The 12,765-nt window shown below is 43.3% G+C and overlaps 1 protein-coding gene across 1 annotated transcript; it reads right to left on the bottom strand.

Annotated features, from left to right (window-relative positions):
- Nucleotides 1–4,039: 4,039 nt before the first annotated feature.
- Nucleotides 4,040–7,327, bottom strand: LOC127341116 (LEAF RUST 10 DISEASE-RESISTANCE LOCUS RECEPTOR-LIKE PROTEIN KINASE-like 2.4). Its single transcript, XM_051366890.2, has 3 exons — nucleotides 6,647–7,327; nucleotides 5,598–5,630; nucleotides 4,040–5,473 (listed from the first exon to the last, which is right to left on the bottom strand). Exons 1-3 carry the CDS (start codon nucleotides 7,317–7,319, stop codon nucleotides 4,371–4,373), a joined length of 1,809 nt encoding a protein of 602 aa, XP_051222850.1. The 5' UTR covers nucleotides 7,320–7,327; the 3' UTR covers nucleotides 4,040–4,370.
- Between the last annotated feature and the right edge of the window lie 5,438 nt (nucleotides 7,328–12,765).

A 12,765-nucleotide genomic window follows, 5' to 3' on the forward strand; every position in this document is an offset into this window, starting at 1 on the left:
GGAAATGTAACGCACCTTTGCAGAGTGTATCAAATTGTGGCTTGTCACTCCCTGTTCGGGGAAGGGAACTACGAACACGGCAGGAAAGGAACTCCATGAAGTTCTAGTCAACCTATGAAAACTGGCGGGCATAGTTTTCAGAATAAAATAAACCTTTTGAAGAAATGTTTGCGAAACATGCATTGACCTGAAATTTTCTGATCAATGGTCGTAGCTAGTGCATCAAACACCTTTTCTCTTTTGAACTTGTTGAGTACCTCTATACTCACTTTTTTCGACACCTTTGTTAGACTGTGAGCATGAAGAGGAGGCCTGTACCGGAGCATCTGAAGGAGAATACGAGGTGGTCTACGAGTAGCCAAACTTGTCCGGAGGAGTAGAAGGAGTAGACTATGGGATAGTCTACGGAACTGATGAAGTGGAGGCGGAGGAGTAGAGACATATCGTAGGCATATCAGAGCCGAGCAGCGTAGTGACTTACTTAAATAAGTTGCTGAGCTCGTCATGTCTACTTTCCAGTTCTAAGTTGTAATGCTACCTAAGTAAGTTAAGCTATTAGGGTGTTCTCACCGGACCTGTGAGAATGCCAAATTATTAAGAACCTTGTTTGTAATAATTATATGGAGTGTTATGATTTGCAATGTTTCTGTTGTAGCACTCTGAGAGATGTGATATTTGTGAAGAAGCCCCTTCATGAATGTCATATCAATGACTTGTATACTACAAAATGCAGTGGTATGCTGGGTAACCGCAGCGCCAGGCCGCACCCTCGAGAACGTGTTCGCACACATCGAGGGCGGCAACTTCCCCGTACTAGAGATGCCGCTGCCTACGGTGGTGCCTTCCGTGTTGCACCGACACGGAAGCTCGTGGATACCAAGGCGGATGGCGTCGTCGGGGTCGGCGTCGAGGTCGGCATCCCGTTCGTGCAGGTCGGCGCCTCCACCAGCCACGCCGAGGACCGTCAAGAAGGAGTCGACGTCGCCACCGCCAACCAGAGGGCGCAGCAGCGGCGCCCTCATCATCCGCGAGGGGGCGCCCCTCGTCGTCTCCGTCACGCGACCGCAAGAGGAAGACCAAGAAGGAGGACGGAGCGGCCGCAGCTACGTCCGACCTCACCGCCGAGAAGGCCGCGTGGGCCGAGGATGCGGCGATCCACGAGGCCATCGCGAGTTCGCTCAACGACCTCGTCCCCGCCGACAACGCCCTCCCGATGGACGCGGCGCTCGCCTGGTCGAGACAAGACTGGGAGAGGGAGGAGGCGGAGCAGCAGACGGGCGTCTGCTGGACCTGGCGACCGCGCGGCGCCACGCCAAACCCTCCCCCGGCGCGCCGCTCATCAAGCTCGAGGACTCGAGCGATGATGAGTGGTAGCGGCCAACGCCGTCGCCTCCACGCGCACGGCGACCCTGGGCAGGGTTCCAGCCGTTGGGGAGCCCCTGGCCAGAGCAGCAGCCAGCAGGCGCCACCGCCCTAGGACGCCGGCGACTCCAGCGACGACGACAGCGGCGACTACACGGCATTCTACCGCCATTTCGGCATGTAGAACGCCGTGTTTTTAAGTTTAGTTTATATTCCCTCTGGCCGAATTCAAATATATTATGAATTCGGCCCATATATGTACGAACTCGTCTATATATATTAAATATCTCTAAATTAAGCCTAAGTTTGAACTATTTCGTCTGGTAATGTTTGAATTCGCCTATATTTGTTCATTACCTGGGCTCGCCGCTGGGAAAATGTGCCTCGCTAGACCGAATTTTACATCCATCCGGCGCTAAATAGCGTCCGATTTCGGGCTGAGGAGCCCAAGTGGAGGTGGTTTAAATCTCTCTTCCCGTTACCTAGGGTTGAAAATGAAAGGGAAACTTTCCACCCGTTTCCGAAGAAAAAGAAAATGGAGGGCCAAATACGGAAAAGGAAGCGGCATTTGGAGGAAAAGAAACGGAAATGGTAAAATAATAAACGGAAACAGAAAAGAAAACGAGGGAGCCCTTTCCGACGGAAAGAGAAATGGCAGAGGAAATTCCGGAAAAATAAATACGGAAAGTTTCCGGAAATATAACCTAGAGAAACTCGTGCATTTAGTAGGCCTACATTTACACATGAAACTGGGCTTAGCCACGTATCAAGTCCACTAATTACTCTAACCGTAACCACTTTATATAATTGTGTGTGCATGCAGCTGTTAAACTATGTGTGTTACTTTATGTTAAATTGGCGCTTGTCGAAGTTAAGTGATATATTTTGTCTTATTGTCTTTTTATTTATGTGTGTCTTTCGGTCTACTAATCAAGGTATTATGCCACATTGTGTTGTGGCAAATATCCGTTTTCGTAACGTATCCGCTACGTATCCGTTCTGTATTTATATCCGATGATTTTTGTTTTCATATTCCTTTCCAGAATTTTTGATTCTATTTTCGATTCCGATAAGATAGAAGGAAAAAAAAAAGATAAAGCATGTTTCCATCCGTTTCCATTTCATTTTCAACCCGTTACCCCATCCCTATCTGCTTCTTCTCTCCCCCAAACTGTAACCCCCTATGACCCACCACGCCGCCGCTTCCGCCGAACCACCGCGACGCAGAGCTTCCGTTCCCCCTGAGCTGCTTCATCTCTCCCAGCCGTTGGTGCTCGACCCGCACACTAAGCGTTGTTCGGCGCCATCCCTGGCCGCCGTCCGGTTTGACTCAGAGGACCAACAGGAGGCCGGGAGGAGCGTCATCGACCTCGCCGTTCCACCTTGCCGGACCGGCGCCAACTTTCCAGGGGAAGTTCTTCGCCGGGAGGAGCGGCATGGACTATCAGCCAGCAGTCTCCGTCCCACCTCGCCGGAGTAACTCCATCTCGCTAGGCCCATCTGCAGTTATCCCGTAGTGCACACAAGATACCTGGAGGTCCGGCCAAACGTTCCTCCGTCATCTGCGGGTATGCTTCGACAGTTCGATTCCCGGCGCCATTTACTGTGCCGACGCTGCTGCATCCTGACCGCGGGAAAAAATGGCCCAACAATGGCTAGCCTCGGCGGCGGTAGTTAGGTTGGGAAATGCAGGCCTGCGGAGGAGGGGTGATCTGCGCAGGGGGAAGTGGTCGGCGGCGCGGTTGTTGCTTGAGTTGTCGCAAAGAGCCGCAATGGGCCATGTAAGTATGCTCCTACGGTTAATTTGCTTGCTCTTATGTTAGCAATTTTGGTGGTTACTGCCTCTGTATACTAATTTTCATCTTCCTATAATGATAGGTTCATGGATAAGGTATACTTGAATCTTATTAGGTATTTCTCACACTTTTTAGTTGGATACACCTGACAATGATGCATCCTGATTTCTGAATTTTGTAGGGATGTGTTTAGAACACATCCTTCAGACTTTCAGAGTTGTGGATGAAATTACTTTTCAAGCCTAGTTATTACTTATATGTATGGATCAGTCTTGGTAGTCGCCTGCCTCTGACATACGAATTCGGCCCTTTCGATGGTTCTTTGATGCTTCATCCCAAAACTCACGGAACCTACCAGTCTGTAAGCAAATTAATTAAGGTTAGAACACAACACCCAAAACACACTAGTTCCTAGACATCTATAGATTGATTGATTAGTCAGATCATGCATCAACACTCTAGAAGTAGACTTCCAATGCAATGGTCGGCGTATAAGTTTGCAACTGTCATTGGTTTCAGAGGTGTTATTATGTCCAAAGAAGGTGAAAAGGATTCCAATAGTGAGAGAGGGATTTTTCTTGGCTTTCCAGTCACAACCTGACTCCAGGCATGTTGCTTCTCAATTATTGGTACAGTATTGGCAGCATTTTCGCTGCCAGGTTATGATTACAAGGCTAATAGAAATCTCTCTCCCAGTATTGGAATCCTTCTCATCTTCCTTGGACATACTAACATCTCGGAAACCAATGACTGTTGGCAACTCCTATACATTGACCATTGCATCAAAAGTTTATAGATATACAGAGGTATTTATTGTGCCGATGCAAGATTTGACTAGTCAATCTATCTATTCATATCTAAGAACTAGCATTTATTGAGTGCTAACCTTAAGTAATGTGCTTATAGATTCATGGGTTCCACGATTTTTTGGGATGAGGCATCAGAGAACACCAGACTCATCAATCACCCAAACAATTCTTACTCGGTTGTTCTGTTCTGGACTTCCGGTTAGGATCAAATATAACAATCTCAAATGGCTTTGATTTAAACTTACCTCAGCCATTCTCAGATAAACGAAGTAACATTGGGAAAGTCATAATTATCTTACAATGGCCAGTCACTAGAATATCATTGGTAAATGCAGCAACAACTAGAATTTACATTTGTCGAGGCTATGGTAAATTGGTAACATAGCAGGGAACACAGAAAATTTTATGAATAATCAGAATTTGTATGAGGCGACAAATCTGATGGGATTGATGGACATGAAAGGAATGGCTTCGGTGGCATCTCCAATTCGTTGATGTTCTTTTCCAACATATCGATTGCCTTGCTCATCGAAGGACGGTGCCCAGGGTTAGTTTGTATGCACCATAGACCAACTAAGGTCATCTTTCTCATGTCCTCTTCAAGGTCACACAGGACTTCACAACTCTGTACCTGTTCCGCTATAGCGTCATAGACCCAGTTTGGAAAATACGCATCACTTGAGTTCTCGGTATTCTTTTTTTCTCTGTTGGTCCTTCCTCCTACCATTTCTAGGAGCAGCATTCCATAGCTATAAACATCTGATTTTGTCGAAACGACACCAAAGCCTCTGGAGAATACTTCTGGAGCAATGAATCCAATGGTACCCCTTGCTTCAGCGATAGAGAGGATGCTATCCTTGAGGTGACACAATTTCGCTAAACCAAAATCTGCAATTTTGGGACAATAGTTTTCATCGACAAGGATATTTTGAGGCTTGATATCAAAATGGATGATGCGAGTGCTACATCCTTGATGCAAATATTCCAATCCTCGTGCAATTCCAACTGCTATTTGCTGTAACTTTTCCCATCCAATAACCAGATCTGAATTCTCCATGTAAATATACTTCTCCAATGAACCATTGGCCATGTACTCATAAACAAGGGCTCGCTTAGGTCCTTCTAAACAAAAACCAAGTAGACCGACAATGTTAACATGTGATGTCCTACCGATGCTTATTACCTCATTTAGAAACTCATCTACATTGCCTTTAGATCCCTTTAGGATCTTGACAGCTACCATACAACCATCTTGTAGGCTACCTCTAAATACTGTGCCATATCCACCTTCTCCAAGTTTATCCTTGAAAGAGCTAGTCATTTTCTTCAGCTCTGAGTACATGTACCTTTTAGGAGCCAAAGGTCCATATCTTCTTAACATTTCTTCTGTGCTTGATTTGTTACGAGTCTGCTTTGGGAGGATGAATAGACTTAGTTTCTGTTTTTGGCGGTATTTCCCCCAAACAAGACATGTAAAAAGCAAGCTGATTGCAGCAGACAGGGAAACTGCAAACAAAAGAAAAATGAACAGCAGTTAGATAGTATATTAGTATCATGCATTTTTGAATAAAAGATGACAAGCAAACTGAAACATCATGCATTTTCTGAGCAATGAAAACAATAGACATACCTATCAAAATCAACTTGATGTTGTGCCTACCAGCTGCAGTAAAATTATGATGGTGAGACAATGTGTATCAAATCACAAAATGAGAAACATGAAAATGAACAACCAAAAAAAAAGTGTGAAAGATTTAAAATTAAATGGTTAATAACATTATTAGTATAGCTGGCATTTATTCTCTTTTAGAGGAAAGCTGTCATTTATTCTATTTCATTGAAATTATGTAACTCAATGAGTATTGATTCATGATAGCATTTGTGTATGGTTAAGAGTGTAAACATTAGATGATTCACAGTAGTAGGGCGACTATGGTGCTAATTTAGTATCTTTTTGTCGATTCAATTGTCATCCGATCTTTGATGTTCTCATTCAAGAGGCTGGGAACCATTTTCAGCTTGATTAATCTTTGTTAAGTTATTGAAAGGATTAGTAAGCATGTTCGACCATTTTATACAAAAAGAACTCTATCAGCTTTATTTTAAAGTAGCTAAAAAGTAATTTTAAGTCTATATTTGCAACTAAATATAGTCCATATTTGCTGGAGTGGAGATCAAGCGAAGGGAGTCAATGAAACCAACTAGAGATGCCTGTTTTAACCTCTATCCCTGGTTCTACCATACTTGCTAAATATTTGTTGTTCTTATAGTTGGGAACCAGGATCAGTGCATCAGTTTTCAGGTTCCATTTGTCTAGCTTGTATTTTTTGGTTGGTGATGCTAGTAACCTGAAGATGTATTGTTGCGCTGAAACGATTTTACTCTGCTGTTTCATTTCAGGAAAGTGGAACAGTGGCCATACTCTTTTCTTCTAAAAAATAGTCTATAGAAGTTGATTTCGTAAAAAAAAAATTCTAGAAATTCAGCTGAAACAAGCTGGCTAAGTTCACCCATATAGCATTTTATTTAATAAAAAATTAACGTTTGGTTCCCTGAAAACTGCCATCTACGGGTACATATATTTACCTGAATTTTGTAAAGCTTATTTATGAAGTTCCTTTGTATTGCACGTATATGTTAGCAAATATAATTTGACACAGTAATAACTGATAACCATACCTTCCCTTGAAAGTTGGCTAGGTACCACCGGCCACGATAACAGAAAACCATCGCTGATTAATTCCTTGTAGTCGCCTGTGTTCATCCTCTTCACTGGTGCCCCCAGTACTGGCACGAGAGTGGTCTTGCAACCATCTACAAAGTACTCTGCATAGTCATGAGAACCACTGTACGGCCCTCTGGCGAGACGAACAAATGCGTTTTTTCCACATTGCATTGGAACAAGTCCATGTTTCAGCTGTGGCAGTACTATGTTATCCATGCAATCATAGAAGAACAACAAATCTCGATTCGCATGGCTGATATTGAATGGCAGAAAACCTAGTTTGAAGGATGTGTTAGTGATCGGAACTTGGCAGCGGTCGAAGTCCTCCATTTTGCTAATATCGGCAGTGAGGAAGGTGCGGTTTTGGTAGAAGATGTTGAGGATCCCTAACCCGTCATGGATGCTGCTCCGAAGGAATGCACTGTTATTATAGCAGTAGACCTGGTAGTCTATCAGACCACATGGCCTCTCCATTCCTTGCTCTTGGACAAGCCAGAATGGATCTAAGATAGTCAGGTTGCCGCAGGTCTTGGGTGGGCAGCTTGCTGTTACTTGCGACATGCTTGTTGTTCTTAAGTCTTGTACAGAAGATGCTAAGATCCACAAGAGCAGAACAGTGTGGAACATCGCAAATAGCTGCATTGAGGACTCAGACGATGTGGTTCAGTTAGAAGGTAGTTGTGTGGTTATCTTGTGCTTTGATCTAGTTTTATACTGAGGCCCAACACGGGTTACTGTCTGGTTGACTTAGTCTTGACTAAGCAGTTCAGTCATTGGATGAGACTGGTCAGTAACGTGAATGAAGTGTTGGAAAGGTCTTCATGTGACCTGTGATAATATTCACTCGTCTCTTGGGATGGTAGTCCTCACCCGAGCTACTCAGAAACTCTCTTGAAGCCAGTAGGAAGAAATTTTACTAGCATTGTTGGCCGTATGTCACAAGTTGTAAACCATGGTAGTGATGTTCGAAATTCAAATTTCAGCATCACCTCTTTATTTCTTTTTCCTTTTTCTGTTGGACTATTACTATAATACTTTGTCGTGAAACAAATGCTAATGCTTTTTTTATTTGCAGAACTTACTAGCATGTGTCTTGATCTTGGCATTGATGATCTTGGACCACAGTTCCAATAGTCCGCAAAGCATATACGCAGTAACTGCTACTATCCATGATGCACGCAAAGGTATCACATCACCCCTTCTGTATTCGTTATTGTCCCCAACGAAAAATCAGCTTGCATAATGCTGACGTATCAATGGTAACTTACAAACTGCTACCTTCATTCCGAAATTTAGCGTCTTATATTCTGGAATAGATGTAGTAGATGTTAATTTCAAATAGAGCCTGTCATGGGCATAGGCACTGGGATTAGAGGGTGCCACACACCAATTTTATATGCAAGTACAGTTGGAGTTTATCATGTTGTCTATGGGATTGAGTTAGTGTATAATATAGCCAAGTTACTATAAATTAGCGATTGAGTGGTTGAAATCGCCTGTAGATAAAGTAGCCATTTTATCATTAGTTGAATCCAGAAAAAACAATATCAATCTACTTTCCCAGTCTCCTTCGCCATTTCAGACTCAAATCTCTCAACACTAAAACAGAGCCATCCTGTCTCCTGGCCATATTTTACCCTTCACACCTGCCCGTGCATGCAAGTTAATAGGTTTTATGCTACAATATTGAATTATGATGCCCTTGTTTAATAGGAGAATATACCCGTCCAATCCTGCCACCTTCTCAGAGAATTGTTAATTATTTTATGATTTCTAAATTTACAAGTGTTGTCTCCTCAACCTGTGTCTACTAAGAACATGTTTTGCTTCACCAGGACAGGTAGAATTTGCACTTTCTACATCTAATTGTGAGTTCAATCTTCGCGGAATGATATAGAAGAGCATAGATCAAATGAGCACAAAACTCTTTCAAAATAACTTTACTGCTTTGTGAGCTAAATTTACACCGAGCGGGAAGAGCATAGATCAAATTAACAAAATGAAATTCTTTCGGAGTAACTTCACTGTCAAGTAGAGGAATGTAAATAGTAGTTTCATCCCTTCTCCAGCAATTAAGAACAGCACTAATCATTGAGGCTGAGACAAATAGATCCGTTGTAAATAGCAGATTTAGTTCAGCTAATTCATTTTTTTCCAAAACCCCTCAAACCTAACATTTTTTTTCGATAAAGGGTATTTTATTACTTAAAAAGTTTAAGCATTACACCCAGCCTCTGCATAACTAAGATGCACACTGCCGCTCAAAGTATCAAACGTATCAAACACAGTGCTCATAGACGAAAAAAGCTAAAAAAAATGGATAATTCCGGCACAGCCTAAATTGCCTCAAGACGCCTATTATGCTGCCACCCATGTTGGGAAATAAACTCCTTCGCCGTGTTCTCCAATCGTGTAGATATCTCCGTGCAGAGGTCGCGATCCTCCAAACGCTGGAGTGGCGACCATGAACGGAGCAAAGCCGTAGCACGGTAAACAACCTGCAAAAGAGAAGAAGTTTTGTCATTAAAAATCTTGTCATTTCTACATAGCCAAAGCGACCATACAACAGCAATCACGCCCATCCTGATAAGCGTCTTATACCTAGCGTCAACCCCGTTTAGCCAATTGCCGAAAATATTTAGAACGCTACGGGGTGGATATAAGGTAGAACCTAACATTTGCTCTTAAGAATTTCCATTTCACTTTGTTGTATGCGTTTTGCATAAACTAATTTCAAAGTCAAACCACTCCCATATGAAGAGGACACTGCCTGAATACTTCCGTACTGAAAGACCACGCTTTCCATGATTAACTTGCCTTTTATGAAGGCAGGCTGGTTTTGGGAACCCAGCTTGTCACCAATAGCAGGCGCCCTATTAGTTTGGCTTGTAAAAGATCTCCAGTCTAAGCATGTGTGTGAGGCTTCTCTGACTAATTGTATGGTTTAGAATTCAGAGAAGCCCTAGGACGAGGGGAAGGCCTTGAGAGTTCCACCAGGATAAGAATCTTGCTATTGACACTCTGAAGATCAAATCTGACAATTAAGCCTATCATCAAGTGTTAGGCGACTATTCAGAACAGTAATTACATTCATGCACCTCTAAATACCTAACGAGAATACAATTAATATTAGATGTAACCCTGAAAAAAGTAATACATAACTGCCAAAACAGCAGAACATATCGTACTAGCATGCACCATAGCCGGATGCATATCATGTTGATGGCATCATGCATTGGACAGATACAGTAATAGTAATAAAAAGGACGAAAAAAGTAAGGAAGACGAAAACTAATCTAGCTCTAGCTGCAGTAGACAGAGAAACTAAAAGTGAAGAAAAAGAGGCGCAACAAGAGGTGAGCAACTGAGCATCAAGCAACTTCAATCTTGAGCAACGGTGCACGGCGACCAGGGAGCAGCTGCCGTAGCCGACGCTGAGGACCTTCCTGTAGGAGTTGGTCCGGAACGCACTGAAGGACGCCGAGTTGTTGGATTGCATGTGAGGCGAAACGTCAGTGAGCCGCAGGAAGTTTGGTCCTGGCCGGCCAGCCAGAACGGGTATGCAAAGGTCAGATTCCCGCTGCGAATTTCTGCAGGGAGGCCAGGATTTGCAGGATTACCTGCAAGATAAGTTTGGGCCCAGGAAAAGAGCAGTTCGCCCTGGTTGCACGCTAAATTTGGTAAACTAGCTGGTACGTATATATGCATGCATGTGTGCTGGTTTCGTAGCATGCAAACGCAGCAAACCTTCGCGCGTGAGACCGAAGTTTCAGACATAGGCGCTAAAAGTTTTGGTCTTTTGGTTTTGGGCCGAGAGGGAGAGACTAAATATCTGCCAAGAACGCGCGCAGGACGAAGATATTGGCCCAAAGCCTGTTATGCGGTCCGATGAAGAGAACAAAACCGGGCCTACCAGAACCCTAGCCGCATTTCCCCTCGCCGGCGCGGAGATATTGGCCCAAAGCCTATTATGCCTGTCACTTAACGAAGAAGAGAGGCGGGGAGGGGAGACGCGACGGAATCACGGCGGCGCGGCTGGCTTGCTCGCCGGCGCCGGTGTGCATCGATAGGTCGATGCGCGCGGCTCCGTCGAGCTCGCCGGCCCGCGTTGCGCGCATGGCCAAGGGTCCGCGGTGCGGTTGCAGCACGAGGGTGACATGTTGCAGACCTTGATCCCTTTAAGGTATGGTGTGCATTATTGTCCTAACTAGATGATTCCCCGCGCCTTGCGGCGCGAAGTTTTAGTGCTACACACATGGTATCATACAAATCAAACAGTTATTTATCTGAATATTAGATGTATGACCCCTAGTTGAAAATATCGGTATACACGATACATGAATTTTTGAATTATGTGGTTAAGATATGGCTTACACAAATATTAATTACATTACTGCTTATATATTTACAAACATAATAACGATGTTATGATGTGGAAGCGGCAGGAGCATATAAATAAAATAACAAATTACATGTTTATAGAAGTAAAAAAAGGCAATTATGGTATTTAGTACTCCTTCCGTTCCTGAAAAAAAGCTGCTTAACATATTTTGGCTATAGATACACCCGTATCTAAGAAATGTTGAGCCTTTTTTTTGGGGTGAAGCGAGTGTAAGATATGAATGGAAATACACTGCTGGATTTTACTTTTGAATGGATTTGAGATCATATATATAACGTCATATTTTCCTAATCTGCAGATATTTTTTCATCAATACAATTGCTTTGTTCATCCTCTGAAAATTATACGTTTGTAAGGAACGATGGTACATAGAGTAGTAGAGCATCCAACCGGGAAATTTCCTTTCTGTCAAGTGATTCTACCATAACTACTCCCTCTGTCTCGATTTAACAGGTGCGCATGTTATTTAAGAAATTGCTTTGACCATTATTTTGGTTAATAAAATATGAAATATATGTCAAAAATTATATTATTGGAAAGCTTTTTTGCATACGAATCTAATGATATAGATTTTATAGACATATAATTTATATTTTATTGACTAAATCAATGGTTAAAGTTTATCTTAAACTGCGTGCGTTCCTGATAAACCGAGACGGAGGTAGTACGAATAAAAATTAAATACGGGACTTCCAAGCCATGTGAAAGCTGGTATAAATTATTTCCATCTCCATTTGAGAACTTGCATAGCAGGGAACGAAATATTTAGCGATGGTTTGTGACAACTGACGACCTGCTTTTTTTTTTCACAGCACATTTGGCCATTTCTGCGAGGCGAACAAAATCCAGAAATCCTGCCGGTTTTTCTATGTCATGAGGATGGAATCCCCAGAAGAAATGATGTTAATGAATCAAATTGCAAAAGGGTGGAAGAACCTAGTAACTTTCTTACCTGATTATGAATCAATCAAGATATGAGACAACTGATTTCAGAACCTTTTGGCCCGTTGACCCCATCTCGGTGGATTCAACATGTAGCCTTTCCCTATCTTATGATTTCTCGAGAACTCCTCTGCTCGGTGCATATCTGCCGCCACGGGGCCTCATCACCATCGCCGGGCATGTCTGATCAAACAACCTACTCCACCAGACCTTGGGCACGGCCGCTCCCGTTATCTTGATGTGGCTATGGGAAGCATCAAATGGAGCACAACCTGGTGGCATCGATGGGATAGAGTAGGGAAGGGACAGAAAACAATCATATGAACAGTTGTGCGGCCGTCCAACTCTGGTGCAGGTCTCGAGGATGATGGATACATAGCCTAGCGCAGTGGAGCAGGGTATTTAAGGGGTACATCGTCCGCTCGTATACCTGCAGCGCAATTACTTAGTCTGCGAATTGTGGAGGAGAGGAAGAGGTTTGGAGACCGTAAAGAAGCCAATTGACACAGAAGACGTGGATGTAGTGGGGGGTTCCGCTGCGAATAAGAATAGTTGGGACTTTTGGCTTTTGGTGCTAAAATAATGTACTCCCGCGGTTCCTCCGTTGGTTTGTTAAAATTTTGATGTATTTATACACTAAAGTGTTCAGATACATCTAAATTTAGACAAACTTTGAAAATCTATTTATAAATAGCGGTAGTAGTTGCCTTTTTGTGTGCGTGCGTAACA

The sequence above is a fragment of the Lolium perenne genome, chromosome 3 (assembly GCF_019359855.2).
Source record: "Lolium perenne isolate Kyuss_39 chromosome 3, Kyuss_2.0, whole genome shotgun sequence".
Classification (NCBI taxonomy): domain Eukaryota; kingdom Viridiplantae; phylum Streptophyta; class Magnoliopsida; order Poales; family Poaceae; genus Lolium; species Lolium perenne.

What these genes read in the sequence shown, in the direction of transcription:
- LOC127341116 (XM_051366890.2), bottom strand. Translation starts at nt 7,319, where the DNA reads ATGTTCCACACTGTTCTGCTCTTGTGGATCTTAGCATCTTCTGTACAA. An exon ending in TAGCCAACTTTCAAGGGAAG is followed by an intron (nt 5,631 to 6,646) that starts GTATGGTTATCA and finishes ATTTTACTGCAG; the next exon opens with CTGGTAGGCACAACATCAAG. An exon ending in CATCAAGTTGATTTTGATAG is followed by an intron (nt 5,474 to 5,597) that starts GTATGTCTATTG and finishes TTTTGTTTGCAG; the next exon opens with TTTCCCTGTCTGCTGCAATC.